A 20,721-nucleotide genomic window follows, 5' to 3' on the forward strand; every position below is an offset into this window, starting at 1 on the left:
CAAGACAAAGACTACTTCAGCAAACCCGGCTACTTCATTTGTGTCTAAATGGGAACGACAAACCTTTGAAAATTTCATCACATAACTGTCAATTCATGGTCGTGAATTTTTTGTTAATTTTTTATGTTGTCAATTTGCCAGGCAGTTGAGAACTCCGAACACCAGAATTTAGTGGTAACAAAACTGTTGTAGTCCTGCAGACTGCTAAATTATTATACTAGGAAGGTCCAAACAATAACACCATGTAATCAGGATTCTGAAGCAGAAGTCCAAATAAGCCATGATTTATTGTGTAATCAGACACTGTTTTACCTCATAAGGTCCCCAAACTCTCTACTACTATAGATCACTGACATTGTAATTAAGTGGTCTGCAGCTACCAGAGGCTAAAAGGACTTAATAACCTTGCAATTTAAGTCCGCTAAAGAATGAGCACATTGCACCTGGCTTGACTTGCAAAACTGGCTTCTTTATACAAGCCAGGAAAAGGACTTGCTAACTCAGAGCCAGCTTTACCAATAGTTCAGAGCTCCTCTGTATCTACTGCTGTACTGGGTCTGGCTGGGATGGATTTAACACAAGTAACTAAGCAGTCTGCTGTGTCCAAGTGCTCAGAAAGTGCCAACTGCAAGACCCCCCTCTCTTGATCTGATGTCATTTTACATATATGCTGTATGAAACTCCCTATGTAAGACCAAGGTAAAGTCTACTCTCTGGGGTAACAGCAGTTGACAAATTCTAGCCCCCAATACAATGGATGTTAAGCTTTGCTTCTGGAAGGCAAAATCCACATTGTCTGTCATCAACACTGGTGGTCTAGCAGTTTAAGTGGGGAATTTCACTTTTTCTTGGGACTCCTGCACACTTTTTAAGTTAGGCACCCATCTCACACTACAGACAGGAGGCAGAAATGCAAAATGTAAATGCGTTTAAGCAGCTCTCTGCAAGATCATCTCTGTTCTTAAATCTACACAAGGTCTTATACCAGTCTTTACCCAGGAGCCTTAGACAACCTTTTTACTATTGGAAAACCTCTGGCAGACCCTGAACCTGTGGTGATGTGCTTATAGGCAGAAATGATGAGGGATGTACAGAACTCTTTATTCTGCAGAATTTTCTAAACATCTCATGCTTAGCTAGATCAGAGTTACTCCTGTCTGTCAGAGAGGTGACAAAGGCATACATAACTAAGGCCAGGGCAGTGTGCTGAGTTGAAGTCTCCAGATTCTTTTCACAGCACCATGTTAAAGAGCAGCTGAACCATCACTGATAGAAGCAAACTTCAGCTGGAGATGTCAAATACTTAATATAACCCAGTTCCAGCTGAACTATGTAACATACTCACAGATGTGGGTATCATTAACTTACTATCAATTTAGCAGTGGTTTTCAGTTCCCCATTACAGGCTGTATTGACCAATGCTATGTACCTTCAAGTAAAGAAAACTGCTACATGCCTCCGTTCTTCCTATGCAAGTATGTGTTTATACAACTACTTTGCTCAGTACCTGGCCCTGTACAGAACGGAATGTGATTCTAATGAAGATGGAGTTACTGGTTTTCAATAAAAGCACAAGTAGTTGTAAAAGGTCAGTAAGATTTACTCTGGTGTTGCCTTAGAGATCATTTGTTATTCAAATGACAAAGGTACTATGTTTACAGAGTACAGTGTGATCAATGGCACTACCTGTTTATCAGGCAATTCTTGGCATTTCTGTAATTTCTCCATGCAGTAAGACTTGAGCTTCACTTACTCAACATGAGCAGCGGAGGCTCAGAAATAATCACAGATTATTGCTGAGACCTTCCAGAAAGTATTTCAAAAAGAGTCTATCAGCTTCTTGTTCTTGATGAGCCATTTCAAATGTCAAAATGTTGGGTCACATTTTTCAATAATAACTACAAAAATATAATATTATGAAAATTTTAACTCTGCATCTTCCATGACAGCCTCTGAATCAGAATCATGGAAATGCACATCTAAAAAGGACTTCTAAGAATACTTTTTTACTTTTTGAGGTTGCTTTACCTTTTCTGTAGTTTTTAGATCTATAAGCATTTTCTAGGTGACCTATAGATCATCACAGAGCAAATTTAACAAAAGGCTTGCTTTCATTAATGACCTTTTACTCATCCCTTTGAAGTCATTCCAAACCCTGCATTGTCTTGTACCACAAGTTGAAAATCACTGATGCATTACAGCTATGTCTACATTCAAGGATTTAAAGACCATCACCAGCCATTCCAGGAGTGCATTCTAGAATTCCATCATATCATTTAGGTGCCAATGTAGAACATTTCAAATCTGATAGCAGCTATAGACAAGGAAAGAATGAAATCTGGAGGAGAAAACTGTTTATTAAAGTCATCAGTGGTTTGTAGAAAGAATCCTGTGAAATTGCTCATTTAACAGGATGTTACATCATTGTTTATGAACCAAGAAAAGTGTTCATATCACAAACAGTCACACCAAAGCTTCACTGGAGTCTAAACAAACACAACTTTTCTATTTACCATTCTCTTGACTTAAATTTGCATGCCAGGCCCACTGGGCTTGGTGAATTCTACTTGCTTCCTAAAAAAAACCCCAACTATTAACGACGCTTTTGACTTCTCTTGTCACCATCTGAGACTTTCAAAGCACATCACAAGCATCAAAAGTCACTGTATTGTATCACTATCGCTTATTTGTGGACAGGGAACACAAAACTGAGGTATTTAAGGGTCTACCTAATTTCAGTTACCTTCTATGAAAAGTCTGACTCTGAGTTTAACTACAGTTGGATTTCTGCCTTAATGCACCACTAAGAGTCACAGAGCAATTCAATGGGAGAGACAGAAATAGAATACAGCTGTCCCAATTCCCAGACTCCATTCTAACCAATGACCATGTGGCCTCCCAGCTTGGTGCTTACAAAAATACACCAGCTGCTGTAGTTTGCATCTGCAAACTATTCTCTAACTCCTTTTAAATGTACCTTTGTTCATATTCAGGCTCAGCCGAAAAGGCCTGGGGGGAAGGGAGTGACAGAAGAGTTGAGAAGCATATAGACTTTGTGCCTCACGGTTTTCTCAGCAGAAGCAGGTATCAAATGACTCAAGGAACTTTTACTCCAGTGCTACATGTTCATTCACTCAGCTTCCCTTGGGACACAGAGAGTGTGCCAGCTGGGCAGATGTGAAGAGGAAGCCACAAGAAGATCACAGAAGCCATTTCTAAAAGCCAGTACTACTCCTGGTCTCAGCATATACCTCACTGGTCACACATATGCCTTTATTGTCCCATAAAGCATGACGTCCAATATTTGGCCTATAGAACAGCTTTAATTATAATCTCTGCCCCCAAATGGCAGCTGAATGCCCACTGATTCTCACTTCATGCTGTTTGCTTGTAAACAAACCCATTAAGCACCAGTGGAGAAGTCTATTGTTATTACAATGACTATGAAAGTTATAAAGATGCAAATTACATAAAGGTCTTTGTTGTTATGTAGCTAGCAGTTCAATATGAAAATCATCTTACTTGGACAACTGGTTGTGGGGATCTTCTCCCCCCCCCCCCCCCAAGTCTCTCTGTTGTGCATCAAGCTTCATCTAAATGACTATGAGTGATGGGCAGGGGAACAGTTCTAAACCGAGTACTCTATGAACTTTCCTCATATTAACCAGGTAATTCACTCAACCCTCCAAAGAAGGGACTTGTTGACCTATTGTGCTCTACGCAATGTGCACATCTCAGCACTGTATTAGATCTCTGGTGGCTTCTGTGGTTAGCCAAGTACAAGCTGTAGCGTTTCCCAGTTGATTTCTAGTCACTAATCCATACCTTTCATACAGTGAAGGCTTGGATTTTAAGTAATAGCTTCCAGTTTCACTGGCGCCATTCGTGACGGGTGCAAGTGACAGAAATAAAAAGCTCCTAACTATTCTCTTTGCCCCATGCTTTGCAGACACAGTGGGACCAACGGACAGTACCAGAAACTGTAAACTGTATCACTACCATTTGCGAAGACGTTCCCATAAATGGTCCATGCTGGAATCGGAGGGCAAAAACTTCAGTTGTCTTCATCGTACTGGTAATGCCAAGTGACCAGCTTTCTTATAAGCCTGTCCTTACAAGGGGGAAGAAATCCTTGCCAGGATAAAATGACTGTCTCTTCCAAGTCCTTTTGAAACACTGCAGCAAAGCTTACAAATCTACTGTAACCTAGCCCTGATTAGCTTGATGATGATCTACAGCTACCAAAACTCTTGAAATATGATATTTATGCCCAACACAACTGACGTGATTACTCCATCCTCTCACTTGCTCAATCATTTCATACCCCTACACGTGTATGTACATATGTATGGTAGGTGTAGGTGTATGTATATACACAAGTGTAGGTGCATATGTAGGTGTATGTATATACACCTACAATTCATTCTAACTCTCTTGGGATGGACAGTTTCAATTTTACTTCTGTATAGTACTTACCGTAATGGGATTCTGATCTTCACTGTTGCTGCGGTACAGAACTCTTAAAAACCAGTAGCCTAAAAGATAAAAACACTAATATTACTGCAGGAAGAATAACACATAGTGAGCAAATTTAAGCCCTCACAAAATGAGCAGACAAAATAACTTAGTAACTACTAAGAACAATAAAGACACTAGAAAAAAGTCAGGAACAGTTCATTAGCAAAAAACACACACATAATGCATATGCATACTCACAGGCACACAGAAACAATAGAGGGGAAGGGAGCAATACTTGAACTGTTACCTATTTCAAGCAGATCAGCTGATATGACTGGCACCTGAAATTAACTTTGTTAGTAACACCAGATCCCTGTTCAAAATTCCTCTCTACATCTGATTCCAGGTTGCACCTCCATTAAGAATAGCTGCTCTTGGATGTTGTGTATAGGTAGGCACAAATGCAGCTGCCTTGCTGTTGTGGTCCTGCCACTGGCCCCGTTTCCCTTTCTCCTCAGACATAGACAACTTGAAGGCAAATCACATTTGCACTGCATCTTTAAAGCAAGGCTTGAGGTCACTTTACTGAATAACCTATAAAAATGAAAAGCTGTCTTTTACAGCAATTGAAAGCAACAATAAGAAATAAAATTCTTTCATTTTAGAAGCTGCTATAGAAATGTCTGAATTTCAAGAGGAAGATGTTCTACAGTCAGCCACAAGGGCCACTTCTGGAACTTTTAATCCTGCTTTTACTCCATCTTCTTATTTGTGCTCCCACTGTGGTCTCTGATCTCTAACCATTAGGCATGCATTATGTATATCAAGCCTTCAGGAGCTTCTGAGCCTTGTATCTCTGACATCTGAACAAGCAGGGACTGGCAGGTGGGATTTTCAAATACTCTCTGTGCTGATTGCTGTGCTGATTGCTGCCAGTGAACTTGACAGGAGAACCAGCTGCAAGCTGAGGATTGGTGACTTTAAAATCCAAACCAGCATTTTCAAGCACTTTGTGCCAAACACTAAATCTCTTATCAACTCTTCTCTCACTCACAAATTTGCTCCCTTTCACAACCAATTATGGCTTCTCTATCATAATTAGGATGTGTTAGCAGCAAATGTAAAGGAACAGCATAGAGGAAACAAATTAGCATGTTACTCCTATGGGAAGTAGTGACCTGCTATTTACAAACCTCCAACTGACTTTGCGAGTTACTTGACAGTGTGAATCAGACTTACTTCTTAAAAGGAAGCTGCATGTCCACCATTTCTATCACACCAAATCAAACTTCCCTGAGTTTCTTCTTGCTACATCATGAAACTCACCCTAGCTTAAAAACAGTACTTTGGCAAGGTATACTGAGCTGTAAATTTGCTTTGTCCAATGACTAATTCCCAGTTGGAAGTGAACAAGAATCTCGAGTGCTGTCATTAGCAGCTGTGAAAAAACAACAGGCTGGGCAGCTGGGTTATTTTGGTGCCTGGAGGCATAGGGTCTTGCTTGTTTCATTAAGTGACATTATTTGGTTTGAAAGATCCTGGACTGTGCCTGAAACAAGAGACAGGGCACAATGATACTCTTTCTGAAGATGGCCACTTTCTTCCCAAATCACAGGGTTCTCTTGACTAGAAAACTATAGAAATGACCCTGCATAAACATTGCAGAGATAATTACAAAATAAAGAAACATTACAGTGAATCCACTGACATCTTTAATTCCAAACTGCCACCATCCCAGAAGGAACAAACTGTGAGTTAGACTGACTCTTAAGTATACAATTAAGCCTGTCAAGTTCTGACTCCGTAATATGCTGTTTAATATTGAAAAGTCTGTCAGTAAACCAGTATGTGGGATTAATGTCATAATGCTTTGGTTTTGCTTCCTCATGAAACTATAGAACAATTTAGCTGATATGAGTAACATGTTATTTATACTCCTTTTGGCAAGAGTTTTAATGCTATGTGGGATACTCCCCTTTCCCTCTAATATAATAGCCTTCTCTGGCCTTTATGGATTTAAATTGGTGAGGGGAGCTGTGTGCGTTCCATGTGGAATTTACTCAGTAATTCTATTAAGAGCTTCCCTGCACAGGAATTAATGTTCTCATCTCATTCAATACTCGTCCTATTCATTATTTAAAACAGAAGACCTAATCTCTCCCTGCACTAAGTTTCCTCAAAGGATTTTCTATTAGTTTCAAGGAATTCAAAAGATTAAGCTTCAACACTTCTGTGTTTGCAAAACTATAAAACTCTAGGGCTTACAGTTAGAGCAGAAGGTTTTGCCATTTCTGGAATTTTTGAGAAGGAGGGTGTCAACTGAAAGTTACAGAGCCTTCAAAAGAGGCCCTTTACTTTTGTTCCTCACCGTTTTCAGGTCACACTTCAAGTGACATTCAGCATTAGCTTCTAATGATTTCAGTAGAGCTTCTAATGATTTCACTAGATTCTCTAGGCCAATTCATTCACCTGGCTTTAACTAGCAGCTACCCCCAAAAGGCCTCAGAGCTCGTATCAGAAACAAGTATTTCCCACCACAGGTGCTTGCACTAAGCAACAGCAGAAGCACAAGCACTGTGGCTGGGGCTCAGTGCTGGAACAAACAGAGAACGTGGTAGAGAAGTTGCTTTCATCTTCCCTCCTAGATTTTATACTCCCAACTACTGAAAATGAATGGAAAAACTGTTATCATTCCTCAGTGTTTTTGTTTTTTGACAAACAGCCAACTGGGCTGTGACATGCTGTGCTGCTGACTATTGTGAAGCTCCTCTAGCTGGGTATGTCTGCTGCAAAGGGGCTCACTTATGCTAATGCTGGCTGTGACTACAGCGGGCTGCATTTCTAAAACTTAGTTCACATGTCATTAAATCCACTGAATACTATCTAGGCCCATTTACTTATCAAACGAATTTTGAGGACTAGGTAGATACAACTTGTTTGGAACCCTGCCTCCAGGGATGATTAATATTTAATACAAGATTTGTAGGTTAGGTGTAATACCTTTTATTATAGTGACTTCTATCGCTGGGAAAAGCTGACAGTTTTGGGGGATCATAAGTCCTTTTTTAGTCCTAAGAAGAGACAAACTTTCAGACACAAATGCCTTTCCTCAGTTCTAAGAAAGGTCTGTATTCCTGAAAGCTTGCCTGCCTTGTAAAACTGTACTATTGGTCTAATAATAGGGACCATATAAAGATCATTGTGGCTGTACCCACTCTGGCATTCTGATGTTATTAAAATCAAGATGAAAAGAAGCAGGAATTATACCTCTCACAAAAATACAGTACATCCTCCTGCAGGGCAAACTGTTTACATATTCTGATGCATGAGAAGCTGCATTTTAGAAAGGATCACACAGGAAGAGAGAGAGTTGTCCACCTATTACTGATACCCGTCTCTGTCATTTTCTCCCTGATTAGTTCAATTCAAGGAACAAACTGGGAGGAGTGATATAAGTAAGCTGTGCTTTTAGATTTTCCACAGAAAACAAAAGAGCTGATTTGCCTCTCATTTCTGTTAGCAAACAAGTAATTCCTAATCTACAACACTGTTAACAAGAGGAGGTTCAGACAGAACAACTTAGATTTGCAGTCATTGCAAGAAACACCATTCAGTAAATAACCAAGAGGATAAAATTGGTTAAAGAGATGAGAAGCTAGAAACTACAGTCCCAGTGACAGTGTACACTTAATAAAAATTAATGGGATGCTTTAAGTAGCCTGTGGAGATATTTCTCTGAGCCTTGCACACAGAAGTAATGTCATGTAGGCAACCTTTTAAATGAGAAAGATGTGTGTCTTGTGATGTACTACCAAAAAACCAAGCTATTTTAATAAGGGAATGCTAAGTGAATGGAAGAAGTGAATGGATTCTGGTCTGACTTCCTGACTCTGCCACTACAGCTCTGTGACCTAGGGCGAACCACTTAAACATTCAGCACCTCTCAGTGAAACTGGTAACAAATGCAACAGCAGGCCACACATTAATTTCACACAACAATATTTTTTTATCCTATAGTTCAAGAAAAGAAGAGCAGTTTCCATAACAACTTCTACATTTCAGGATTCCTAGAGGGATGACTATACTAAAGAAGACCAAGGTACTTCAGTTACCCATCTCTGACAGTGACCAGAGCAAGGTGTCCCAAGAAAGATGTAAAAATGCAAAAACCTGCCAAGGAGAACTTTCTGCCTAACTCCAGGCTGTCATAGTTGACTGATTGCACAAAACATGAGTGTTTATATTCTTTAAAACAGAGATCAGACTTGGGTTAGCAGCAGATTTTCTCATTGTTCACCTTCAAGATCTTTTTAAGGACCAATAGGTGTGTGCCCGATGACAGCCCTAATGCTAAGGCTCAACTGCTACTGACATTGAGCTGGGCAAGTACTCAGCACAAGTAGAGGACCAAAGCTCCTGCATACACATGGGGACTGAGCTGAGCCAACAATCCAAACAAGCAGCAGGTTGGAGAGAGGAGGAACACAAACCTCAATCCTCACAGTTTGCACATAAGGGTCTGACTCTGGGTTTGAAGGAGTTGTCCGTCAGTTTCTCCATTTAGAAGCCCTTTCAGAAGCTGGTGTGCCCTTGAGAATGTTTAAAAGAAAGATAAGGAACTTCATCAACAGAGTTGATACAGAAGCTCAAGGGACTTGAAGCACCTGTGATAAAAGACAGCAGTTGAACAAAGGGGTTGAGGATCACAGTGGTGCTGAAATGCTGTATTTAGGTGTGAAATGTGATAGTTGGACATCTCTGTGTAATTCTAGAACCAACCACAGACATACATGCGTACTGGGAGCCAAACCCTGTGCTGACACAAGCTCTGGGCAAGTGTGGGGTGTCAGTGGGTTTGTGACAGACAGAAAAGTACAGCTTGGAAGATGGCTCTGGAGTTTGAGAAAAGAAACTCTCTCTCCTACCCATGAATTCAACTCACAGTGTCATGAGTAATTGTGCAATGAGTGGGAAGAAAAGGCATTAACACTTACAAAATAAACCTCCAGAAATCTTTTAAATAGAAAAATCACCTGTGGGGAAAATTAAATAGAAAAAATGTGGCCAAAAAAAGCAAAAAAGAATTCTAAAAAGAAAGATAGCATATTAAAAAGGGACAGTTTTCCAGCTGTGAAATAAGAAAAGGACATTGTTATGAAACAAAAGACCCTTTGAAGTGCTTAAATTTAAATTTCTTCCTTTAAACATTAAAGCTTTATTAAATCAGTCCAAAATAAGACAAAAATAAGTCTGAGCAAAGGGCCAGATGCTTGGCTGGAAGTCCTGGCCATTGCACTCTGGATATAATTTTGCACCTACTGAGCTTTGCATGGGGATGTAGTTGTAACACAGGATTTCATCCCTGTTCTCTAAAGGGAGTCCTCAGCTCAAAGGTGTCAAGAAGCAGATTTTAATGAGAATGAAAACAGGATGACCTCTCTTTCATGTGCTCCCATGAATAATCTTTGACATTCAGTTTCTGTCAACAGATAAGGGAACTTCTTTTATGAAATTATGATTATAAAACGAATGAGAATACAAGCCAAATTTCACCCTGAATTCCACTGAGCCTGACTTTTGGATCCAAAACACTCAGAAAGCCTCCCCTTTGAGTTGTCTCCTATGGGAAAGGAGTCCCTGAACAGTGTAGGAAACAGTGTAGGATTTCTGACCTAGCATTGGATTGTACTCCTATTCATTCTGGCATAGAGGGTATTCCTAAGAGAAAGGGAATTCCTAGCCCCTACCTGCTGGAATGAGGGATTTGCATGCATTTTTATGCCATGTAGAACACCTGTACCAGTAACCAGGAACTCATTACAATGTCTAGGAGCCAATTTGGAGCTACTACTCCTGTTCTGACCAGGTGCCGGTGGTCCAGAAGTCTGCCCAGACAAAAAAAAACAAACCCCACAACTTCTTTGGAGATGCCCTATTCCTCGTTTGTGAATCTGAAATCACGTTGCTGCTGTAGCCAGGCATGCAGGCCCAAGACACTCTTTGTACTTATTTCAGTACTCTCTTTGTAATATTTCTGTTTCTAAGCACACTTATTATGAAAACTGCATTACAGTCTTAGAACATAGATGTTCATTGCTGGGTGGTTCCTACTTTCAGAGGAACAGAAAGGACCATTAGCTAAATCTGATCTAATCCATTTTCACCCAGGTACTTTAAATCAGATAAAAAAAAATTGTTAGACTAAAGTATTTCTGTTCCCAGAGCTGACTGCTACATGCTGGGGAAACATGGATCTCAGTACTCCTATGAAGACAAAGAATTTGTTGCTGAGATGCCCTGATGATCCTGGCTCACAGAGCAGAATCTCTCTCCACTGCCACCAAGATTCTTGCATTCTCAGAGGAAAACACTTTCCTCACCCTAAATATTTTTCCTCAAATGTCTTAGTAAAACATTTGTCCTGCCAAAAGAAAATGAATTTCATTTCTAAATCTCCAAGCAACACCAAGGCTACATATGGAAAATTACATCAATGTTTAATTATCATCATAGCTAGGAATCTGAATTCAATTAAATTTATTAAACCTCAGCTTCCAGGTACTTCTTACGCTTTTACCAGCATAAATACAGAAAACACCCTGTTGTTATCTTCTCAGTGTGTAAGGACATAAATGCAGTAATCAAGTCACCTCATGCCTCTCTGATTAAATGTGAATGCTAAATTGAATAGGATGATAGCTGGACAACATTTTAACCAGAGACTGACGCTAGCTGTGTCTGGGATGGGGGTATTGGTAACTGTTAAGTACAGAGATTATGGGACTGAAATGTAACGAAGTAAGATTAAGAAGCTATTCAGAATTACTGAAGCCTTCAACCACATGATGAAAACATCCCTTATTTATTTATTTATTTATTTAAAAGGCATGCTTGGCTTCAGCAGCTAATCAAGAAAGCATTGTAGGGAGCCAGCAACAGAATTCTTAACAACATCACTGTTCTGTTTCACTTTTCTAAAGACATGTTTAAAAATGCAGTTCCCATTCCATCAATGCCCACTTTAATTTATAGGTCAATATATTAATTTTTTAAACTCAAGTGTCGTATCATAAGAGATCTTAAGGAGTTACTACACCCAGGAAATGCCAAGCAGCTAGTGTGAATTAAATGTAGTTCCTTATGAGGTTCACTGTGACTGATGCAATAGCAGTTCCCAAATATATGGCATTAGTATTTGACTATGCTAGAAATAGTATAATGGAGAAGAAGACCCGTTAGCTTCTCCAGAGAAATCAGGGGGCACAGTTTGGTTCGTGATGGTTGGAGAGTCTTAAAAAGAAAGTAACCAAGGGTTAGGTGACAGACTGGGCATTGACTGCACAGTCTCATGCATTTGGCCATTACTGCACATGCATTACAAGACTCAGTAAGAGGCTTCTGCATGGAGCAGCTCCTGCTGTATCTAAGGTGGAGCTACACATGCAAGCCTTCTATGTTGTCCAAATTAATTTCAGACTGGAGGGAGAACGACATGCTAAGAATTATTTCCAGCTCATAATTACATATCATGAGGATTTTCACATTGGAGATATGTGGCAAATGCAGATTTATTAAATTGCAGTCATACAAAGTTCCAAAGCATAAGTCTTAACTATCCTATCATTTCTAGGTAGCTGAGAAATTCAATGTCAACTGCTGTATCACAAGTGAAATCTGACTCATTTCACTCAGTGCTAAGATGAAATACATTCATATGGGAGGCTATTTTTAATATCAGATTTTTAGCTGGTCCTTGAGTTAATTTGCTTATATGATTCTGTATATGTGAAAGTGTTTCAGCTGTTTAACCTTCTCTTTTCCCATCTATGTTTTTCAAGAGCCATGCTTCAAAGTGTGAGAGGATTTTTTTAAATTCAGTTCAATAAGTGGATCATTTCAAGTCAGAGACAGACAAGTTCTAAGGCTAAGCCCACTTAAATTAAAGGAGAAATCTGGCTGATTTCAGTGGACTCTGGATTAGGCATTTTGTTAGGGCAAATCTGGGGCTAAGCTACAGACAGCTATTGCTTTGTTAAACAAGCAACTCTGTTATTAATGAAAGCATTTAAAACACTTTCCAGCATTCTTTAGACTCCTGGAAAGCCCTAATGCATTGCTTAAAGCTAAAAATACATAGGAACTGTCTTTACAGGGGTCTTTGCTTTGGATGAGGGACTATTAGTTGCCCAGTCATTGTTTACTGGCCCACTCTAGTAAATTGCCTGTTGATCTTTGAATTTAATTGCCTTGCAGATCTTTGGTTCTGATGCCTGCTCAGGAAAACAATATTGACATGGTCTTAGAATGGCAAAGACATCATCTTCATAAAGCCATAGATGTGTTCTGCACATAAGGTGCATGATATCTCAAACTCCCTTAGAAATCCAAACAAGAAGGAAAATATATTCTGCTTTAAATATAATTGCTACAAATGCAGTTATAATGCTGTAAGCCCCCATCTCTGTCCCCACTGCAAATCTGGAACAAGTGCACCGACACCTAAGACTCTTCTCAAATTAAATCAGAGTAATTAATATCAAAAAGCACATCTATATACAATTACTGATACATTCTTCCTGAGATATTAAGACAAAATTCAGGAGATGACCACACTCTCATGGAATAAGACTGAGGTAACGGCTGCATTCCACTGAAGTCACCCCAAAGAAGTCAGTTTTCATTTCCTAAAAAACTGAAAACAAGATTCTTCTTGTGTATTTTCTCATCCATCATATAAAATTGAATGGGGTGGGGAAAAAAACCTCTGTAAGATGACCATTTTTTGTTAAATTCTGATGGGTAGTAAGTCACGTTGAGAGAGAACAACTGACTTCACCCCTTTTTAGTTTTATATGGTATTTCCATCATCTGTTCAGACACAAAATGCCTTTTGCCTTAAGGAAATTTTACAGGCCACATAAGGATCCACATTACCTATAAGCATAACTGATCTACTTTTAAGTGCAGTGTTTTTAAGAGTATCCCCAAAATGCCTTCTGTCTCAGACTGTGGCACAGCACCCTAGAGAGCTACTAAAATGCCAGTATTCTACCAAGAAAGATGTTCTCAAGCCATGATGACAGGTTGTTGGTTTTTGTCGCTACTTACTGCTGAAGACAAATTTTAATTTCAACACCTTGATGGCAGTGTGATGAGAAGGACATACAAAGGTGGTTTTGTGTTCATGACAATGGTAGTAAATGGGAAAGCAGAAAAACATTGACTTCACTTGGTTGAAACCTTCCACGTAGTAACAACACAAGAATCCTGAATTGCTTCAATACTGTGAGCAATTCGTACTCCAGTTTTAGTCCTACATATTATCATCAGGACCACTAAGATTATCAAAGAATCACTAGCTCTTTATCTGTGCCCCCAGCATGATCTGGTTTTAGTAGTACTGTGTGGAAGAATACCTTAAATAGACAGGTGGGTTAAAGAGAGGAACTCTTATTCCTAGTTACAATAGTACAATGCTTTTTGAAACACGTAGCAGCAACGTAACGATGTTTTAATATCTAATGCTATGCGCCTCATATTCTATTTTACTGTTTATGGAACCCTATGCCAAGAAAATACGGAATTGTGAGCCAAAAACTGTATAGTGTCATTCAGAATAAGAACCCATGGTATAAACTTATTTAAATACAATCCATTACTTTTTTTTCATTGTTTTTCTTCCTTAGCTTAATAAATTACCTACCTCTTTGCATTTACTCCACAGTGCTTGCTTAATAGAGGATACATAAGCTTCTTTTTGTTAAGCAGAGAAAAACCTCCTTTTCTCTATGCTGTGTTACATAAAATTCAACATAATCTCTTTAGAGAATGGAAAAATAGCAATTTCTGGGAGTCAAGCATGGATATAGGGAGGTCAGCAAATAACTATCAAAGTTTTACAATGCATTCAAAATGCAGATCTGTGACATCACTAAAAAAAAAACCAACACATCACCTAAATTACCTCACAGCTATTTGCATAAAGGGTTCAGAGGCAGTACGGTATAAGTACGGAGACACAAGCCATCCAAAGAGAACTTAGCAACAGTTCTATTGTGTACTGTGTGTGTCTGTAGCAGAAAAAGGGCAACTTTGAAGCTCAGATGTGCAAACAGCTTTAAAGGACTGAACAATCTCTTGGCAGATGCATCAAGCAAAAATCTGAAACTACAAACCAGGTAATTTACCAAATCATTTCCTTTGTAGCTGATTCTAACTTTCCTTCTAAAGATTTCTCTGAGCCAAATAGCCTATGTGATATTGTTAGGACTGTTATCCAAGGACTTCATCAGAAGGATAGAAACCTGCCAATAAGAGAGGTAATAAACTTACTATTTTAAAAATTTGTAGAACTTTGTAAAATTGTGCATTTCTTTTATGTTCTGAAGATATAATTTAGCTAAGTGACTGCTATACTAGTATTAAAGATGTATTCCATTCTATTGAAGGAACTCTGCTTACTGGAAAATAAATCCATGATAAGTGCGTCAGGAATTCCAGTGCTAGTTAGAAGAAATAGAAAAACACTTGTTATCTGGGCAAGAGGTAATAGAGGATATGATTATTATTATTGTATCTGAAAAAAATATGAGGTGCTTCCCCAATGCAAGAAATCTCCCTGAAAAATGGAGCATAGCTATCTTATTATATTGAGAAATATACAGACACACGGCTACTTTAAATGTATAGAAATAATTAAAGAACTAATGGACTATTAAAGTCGGGCTTTAACTAAAGGTGGAATGAAAGTGCTGCAAATCCCAGTGTTATTTTAAAATGAACCCTTAGCAAAGGGAATTGCCTGGTAGAGATTGTTAGTGCAGGTATATGTGTGTGTACCTTATGTGGGGCAACAGTTAACACAGAGTTCAAGAGGGAAATTATTTTTGCCTCTTGGCAGAAGGCAAAGCAAAATCACTGGCTTTCAGAACCATCTGTGCATCAGGAAGTTAGGTGTTTAAAATGTTCATATTTATTCTGCCAGAAAAATGAACAAGTGCCTGGTTTTAATTATGAAGAATTTACAGATTCTTTGAAGAATATAAAATAAACTGAGAGGTTAGTAACAGAAATGAGGAAGGACCCTCATAAGAGACTGCAATCCCTTCAGCAGTGCCGTATTTCTTTTTCAGCGTCTGGAAATATAGCTATTATTGCTAGGTTTGTTTGCTCCATCCTCCTCCCCTCTTGTTCTCTCTCCCATGGAAGCTGCAGGAACCCCCGTCCCATAATGCCACCTATCCAGCTGCCACTGCTGCTCCTCTGCCTGACCTTGTGTGGTGTTTGCCTCAACGATGGGCAGCCCCTTCCAGAGGGAAGTGAGAACATGGGAAGAAGTACCCTGGATGATATCCTGCAGAGATCCGAAAGCATCATTCTTCAGTCTGTCCTCAAGAAAGCTGAAAAGGAAGACGAGATGAATAAAGGTATATATAACACTGGGGACATCCATCTGGTGATGTTGGCATAGTACTTGGCTGAGATCATAAGATCCAATGTATAGTTCCCAGGTTCTAATGTATATATTTACTACTCTAAAGGGAGGGGAAGGATAGGAGGTCTGCTGCAATACACTGACACAGAGTTCTCAAAAGGCATTTTCTTCTCTAAGATCTCCCCGCTTAGGCAATGCTGTACCATCACTAAGCAGCTGCTGCATAATAAGAAGGTAGAAGCCTGTCACAGAAAACTTGCCCATCTGGCAAGTACTTCTCTAGGGAAGCTCTAAGAGGACACGTGGAGGACATTCCCCAGTTGCGGACCCTGTACCTAATGTTAATTGGAGGTGGGAGTGCTGCCATTCACCTACTACCTCAACCCACTGGTTTCTAACACCCTAACAGAGGTGGGCTTTTCCATGGCTGGGAATGCAGAGGCTGCTCTAGTGTCTGCCACCTCCTAGCTTGCAGATGCTCTGCTCTCACTAGTCACAGCAGTGAAAGCAAATCAGACTCAGGGATTGCAAGAAGCAGCACATAGGTGCCTGCCACCAACAAGGAGCACAGAGCCCTTTCAGGAAAGAGGAGCTGTCCCCAAGTGCCCATAGAAAAAGCCTTCCTCCCTCTTCACATGAACACTGAGAGTTGGTCATGTCGATCCCAGACCTGAAATATTAAAAAGAGCTTAAGAATGAGTAAGAGATACTAATAGAGTTATGATTGGTAGCTGGAAATACTGAGCTGGCTTTCAAATGTCCACATCCCTGCTTCTACTTGTGTCTCAGCCCTATCCTTTCCCTGTCTCATGCCGATTTCCAGCTCTTCCCCATACTCAGCTTCTGCAGCTTATTTCTTCCAGCTGCTCAGCATCTTTTACTCACCTCCCTTTACCTGAATCTGACACATTTACCTGAATTAATACATTAGGCTTTGTCATTGCATGTCTTCCCCTTTGGCTGCAGCTAGTTCCTTATGTATCAATCCATCCTTGCTAAAAATGTGCCAGAACTGTTTTGACAGATGCCATCCAGAGTGATCAAATTCAAGACCATACACTTAACTGTGAAATTAAATGGGCATCATGAGCAACAGATTATGATCCTGCACCACAGAACTCCACAAATTCCCATTTCAACTTCCTTAGTGAGGATTATGGGGGCTCATTAACATTACTCTTTTCCTTGGACAGAATCAAATGCCCCTCTGCCCGAATGGCTTTCCAAAAGACAACACCCTGGGAAAAAGTACCTAAGTGACCTGGAGAAGAGACAGCATCCTGGAAGAAGACATGTTGAGGAAGACACATCTTATGGAGACATTCAGAAGAGGCAGCATCCAGGGAAAAGAGAGATAGAAGATGACCTTGATGGCTATGTGCAGCTGAAAAAGCAACAGCATCCTGGCAGAAGGTCATTGTCGGATCAGTATGCTGACATCCCTAATGCACAGCTAGCCTACTTGAATGAGTTATCCAAAAGACAGCATCCAGGCAGAAGGTATCTGATGTACAAGCGCCAGCATCCTAGCAAAAGAGGCTGGAATGATGAGGTAGACCTAAATGACCGATATGGTGAGAAACGCCAGCACCCTGGAAAAAGGCACTGGAATTCTGACAGCCCAGATGATGCAGGCCCCTGCAACTTTCAGGAGTCTTTCACCTGTAACAAAGGCAGCTTGTTGCTTGATTTAGTAGAAAATGTTAGCAAAGACAGGGTAGAAGAAAAACGTCAGCACCCAGGAAAGAGATCAGCATGGGAGAGTGAAACAGAGGAATGAGAAAATAATTGTGTATCATTTACATTTGGTGAAGTAAACTGCCAGACCACTAAAAGATTCTGTTCACTCCCTTTTGGCTTCCTGCTGCTGACCTCTGCACCTATCTTTCAGTGCGTTAATGTTCCCATTTAAGTTAATGGCTTTGTCACACACTTAAAGTAAAGGAAATAAAGGACCCAGTTGAATGGGACAGGCAAGTACTGAGAGTCTTCAGCTCCCCCACTTTAGGAAGTTAAGAGTGCTCATTTCCTTACGGGCCCAGACCCTAGAATAATCCCACTATGTGTGTCCAATTTTCTATTCCCAAATGACTATAACAGGCTCTTAAATATCTGTTCTGATGCTACTACAGTGGAATAATTATATGGTTTCCTCTCATGTCAGTGAAATCAGTAAATTGAGAGGGAGAAAAAAGAACAAAATATGCCAATTATTTCAAAATGAAATTGAATAGGTTTTCAATTCTATATGATACATTAATGAGACCTGAACCCTTGCACACTACAATCTGTCCAGACAGTAAGCACTAAACAGAGATAGGAACTGTTCCAACTGTAACAGATTAGATGACTAACTTCATAGTTTGACTTGGAACTGGCACATAAAAACCTTTTTCATCTAAGAGGCTGCACAGTGCAAAGGGTTAATGCATCCCAGAGCATCTCAACCGCAAGTTGTGAACCTGACTGCGTACACCCCATACTAGAACTCCCACCCCGGTGTGTCCACATTTCAGTCATGCCACTTGAAATCATGCCTTCGCCTCAGACATTTAAAAATGAAACAAGCAGACATCCTTTTCTTCCAATAAGAATTTCTGATTTCTCTCCTCTCAAATGAATGCTTTTACTTTCCGTGGTTAGACTCCCAAAAGTGTTTATTTGATATGAATGATTCAATAAACATCAATAGTCAACTCTGGGTATCATTGGTTGTGCAAACATACTGTAATAGAGTGAAAAACATAAAACCAACTCAAGCTAAAGAAAAATAAATGAATTAATATCAAAGGATATTTTTCTAGGCACAATCTTCTTGCATGCTGGTGGTGAGCACATGTTTATACATAAAACTGTTTTGCTACTGAAGTGGAAGGATGATTTGTATATAGATAGATTCCCTTTTTAAATCTTCGACCTGTATGACACACAAAATTATGCATCTGGGCTAAACCCAGAGCAACATTGTCACGTAGCTCCCAGGGAACTTTACTAGAAGTCTGATTTCCTGTTCATAGGTCTAAAAAATAGATTTACTGATTTTTGCAATTAATGCAGTTACTGAGTGCATTGAGTTATTCATATCACTTCTTGTACTTTCAAAGAGGTTAGAGCATGTCAATATATCACTAGAATGTTATTTTGTTATAAACAAATGAGTATGTTTTCCACTGACATTCATCCTTCTCAATACCATCAAGACACATTAAGTGCCTTGAGTGTTCCTTTTAAATAGGATTGTTTCCCCACTCAGTGCCTCAGAGCAATTCCTCAGTTATAGAAGTTAGTTTTGCCATATGGTTTAGTTACCCTGAAGAAGAATAATTAATCATCTCAGCAAGTTTCACTGACATTAGATGTTCCCAGGCTGATCAACACTTAATATGGTCTATCAAACAATTTTTAACTTTGGAGATAATATGCTGTTTAATATATGTGAAAACTGGCAGACCTCTTCTATTGACAGGCGTTTTCTAATTAACAAGTGCTGAAGAAATCCTCAGAGGAGGTAGCTGGGAACATTCCATACACTTCAAATTCCTGCAGCACACTTTCTGTATATGATGTCTTTTAAAATGTTCAGTTTTCATTTTATAAGGGAAAAAAAGATTTCTCTAAAGAATACCATTTCGTATACCATTTCCAGCAATGAATGAATGCTTCTTAAACCTCAGGGAACACTACTACACAAGGCAACCACCTCTTGCTATAAAATGTCCAAAATAAGTGAAAAACAGGAAAGAAAAAATTACCAAGTGGGTAAACATGGGTAACAGCAAAAAACACATCACAGTTCCTTCAAGACAAGGATGCTGCTGTGGCTGCTACAAGAAAGCCAAGGTGGGGAAGGGAGAGTAGCATGAAAGCCCAAGGTCAAAGTTTTAATGTGCAGCTACAAACAGCTGGTTCAAGCTATTAGGTTACTGCCTATAAAATCTACCATTCTGAGTAAATCTCAGATGCACTTTATTATCAATAAATCAATCACTTATTAAAAAGGGAAGAGTGTGCTTTCCTCTCAGTGTGGCCACTGAAAAGCTAGCACAACTGATTTTAGGTAAGTCTAATTTTTCCATCTTCTGTATTTTAGGTTCTGAGTGCTGCAGTATTTTCAGAGATGCCAAGTTCTGCCAGGGGCTACTTATCTGTTTAAAAGCAAGGCTATCACTACTATAATTTCTAAAGGAATTATTTCTATTGGTTTTGAGTTGTTTTGTTGGGGATTTTTGTGTTGTTTTTTTTTTTTTTAGAGCCAAGCCTGAGCTGACAGCACTTTACAGTAAATCAGATTTATCACATAGTTACTATCATGCCTGCGGTTTTTAAAATGGGCCTCAGTTTGGAGCTGCTGAAAATGCACTTGCCTGGCTGGGAGAGGCTCAGCGTAAGCAGATACTGGGAAAGCTCTGACCCATTTCAATTACTTTAAAAAAACCCTTTGTTACTCCAGCAAAGGGTCTCTGGAAAATGACAGAAACACTCTCAGGGATTCCTGGACAGGGGTGGGACTACATGTGAAAGATCTCCTTCTAAGTTGTGTAGGCCAGTAGCCAGTCTGAAGGACTGTCGTGGTTTAATCTCAGTTGGCAACTGAGCACCACACAGCCGCTTGCTCACTCCCCCCACCTCCCCAGTGGGATGGGGGAGAGAATTGGAAGAGTAGAAGTGAGAAAAACTCGTGGGCTGAGATAAAAACAGTTTAATAATGGAAATAAAATAATAATAATAATAATATATACAAAGCAAGAGATGCACAGTGCAATTGCTCACCACCCACTGACGGATGCCCAGCCAGTCCCCAAGCAGTGGCCCCCCCTGGCCAGCTTTCC

General features: G+C 39.7%; 2 protein-coding genes across 11 annotated transcripts in view; one reads left to right on the plus strand and one right to left on the minus strand.

The window, feature by feature from the left end:
* Positions 1-20,721, minus strand: part of TMCC1 (transmembrane and coiled-coil domain family 1) — a 212,795-nt gene that overhangs the window by 181,737 nt on the left and 10,337 nt on the right. For 4 of the 10 annotated variants that reach the window (XM_076346752.1, XM_076346748.1, XM_076346755.1 and 1 more), the window contains exon 2: positions 4,477-4,535. The gene's annotated coding sequence lies outside the window, so the exon portion shown is untranslated. Of the gene's footprint in view, positions 1-4,476; positions 4,536-8,948; positions 9,044-14,645; positions 14,677-14,919; positions 14,965-15,729; positions 15,861-20,721 lie in introns of those variants that run through there. The other 6 variants (XM_076346759.1, XM_076346747.1, XM_076346749.1 and 3 more) reach the window with 5 other exon arrangements.
* On the plus strand, positions 15,689-17,742 carry TRH (thyrotropin releasing hormone). Its single transcript, XM_076346761.1, has 2 exons — positions 15,689-15,884; positions 17,086-17,742. The coding sequence occupies exons 1-2, from the start codon at positions 15,689-15,691 to the stop codon at positions 17,670-17,672; spliced, it is 783 nt and encodes a 260-aa protein (XP_076202876.1). The 3' UTR covers positions 17,673-17,742.

This window comes from Aptenodytes patagonicus, chromosome 8, assembly GCF_965638725.1.
Source record: "Aptenodytes patagonicus chromosome 8, bAptPat1.pri.cur, whole genome shotgun sequence".
In the NCBI taxonomy this organism is placed as follows: Eukaryota; Metazoa; Chordata; class Aves; order Sphenisciformes; family Spheniscidae; genus Aptenodytes; species Aptenodytes patagonicus.

Coding starts and splice junctions, on each gene's coding strand:
- TRH (XM_076346761.1), top strand. CDS start 15,689: ATGCCACCTATCCAGCTGCCACTGCTGCTCCTCTGCCTGACCTTGTGT. Junction 15,885..17,085: donor GGAAGACGAGATGAATAAAG/GTATATATAACA, acceptor TTCCTTGGACAG/AATCAAATGCCCCTCTGCCC.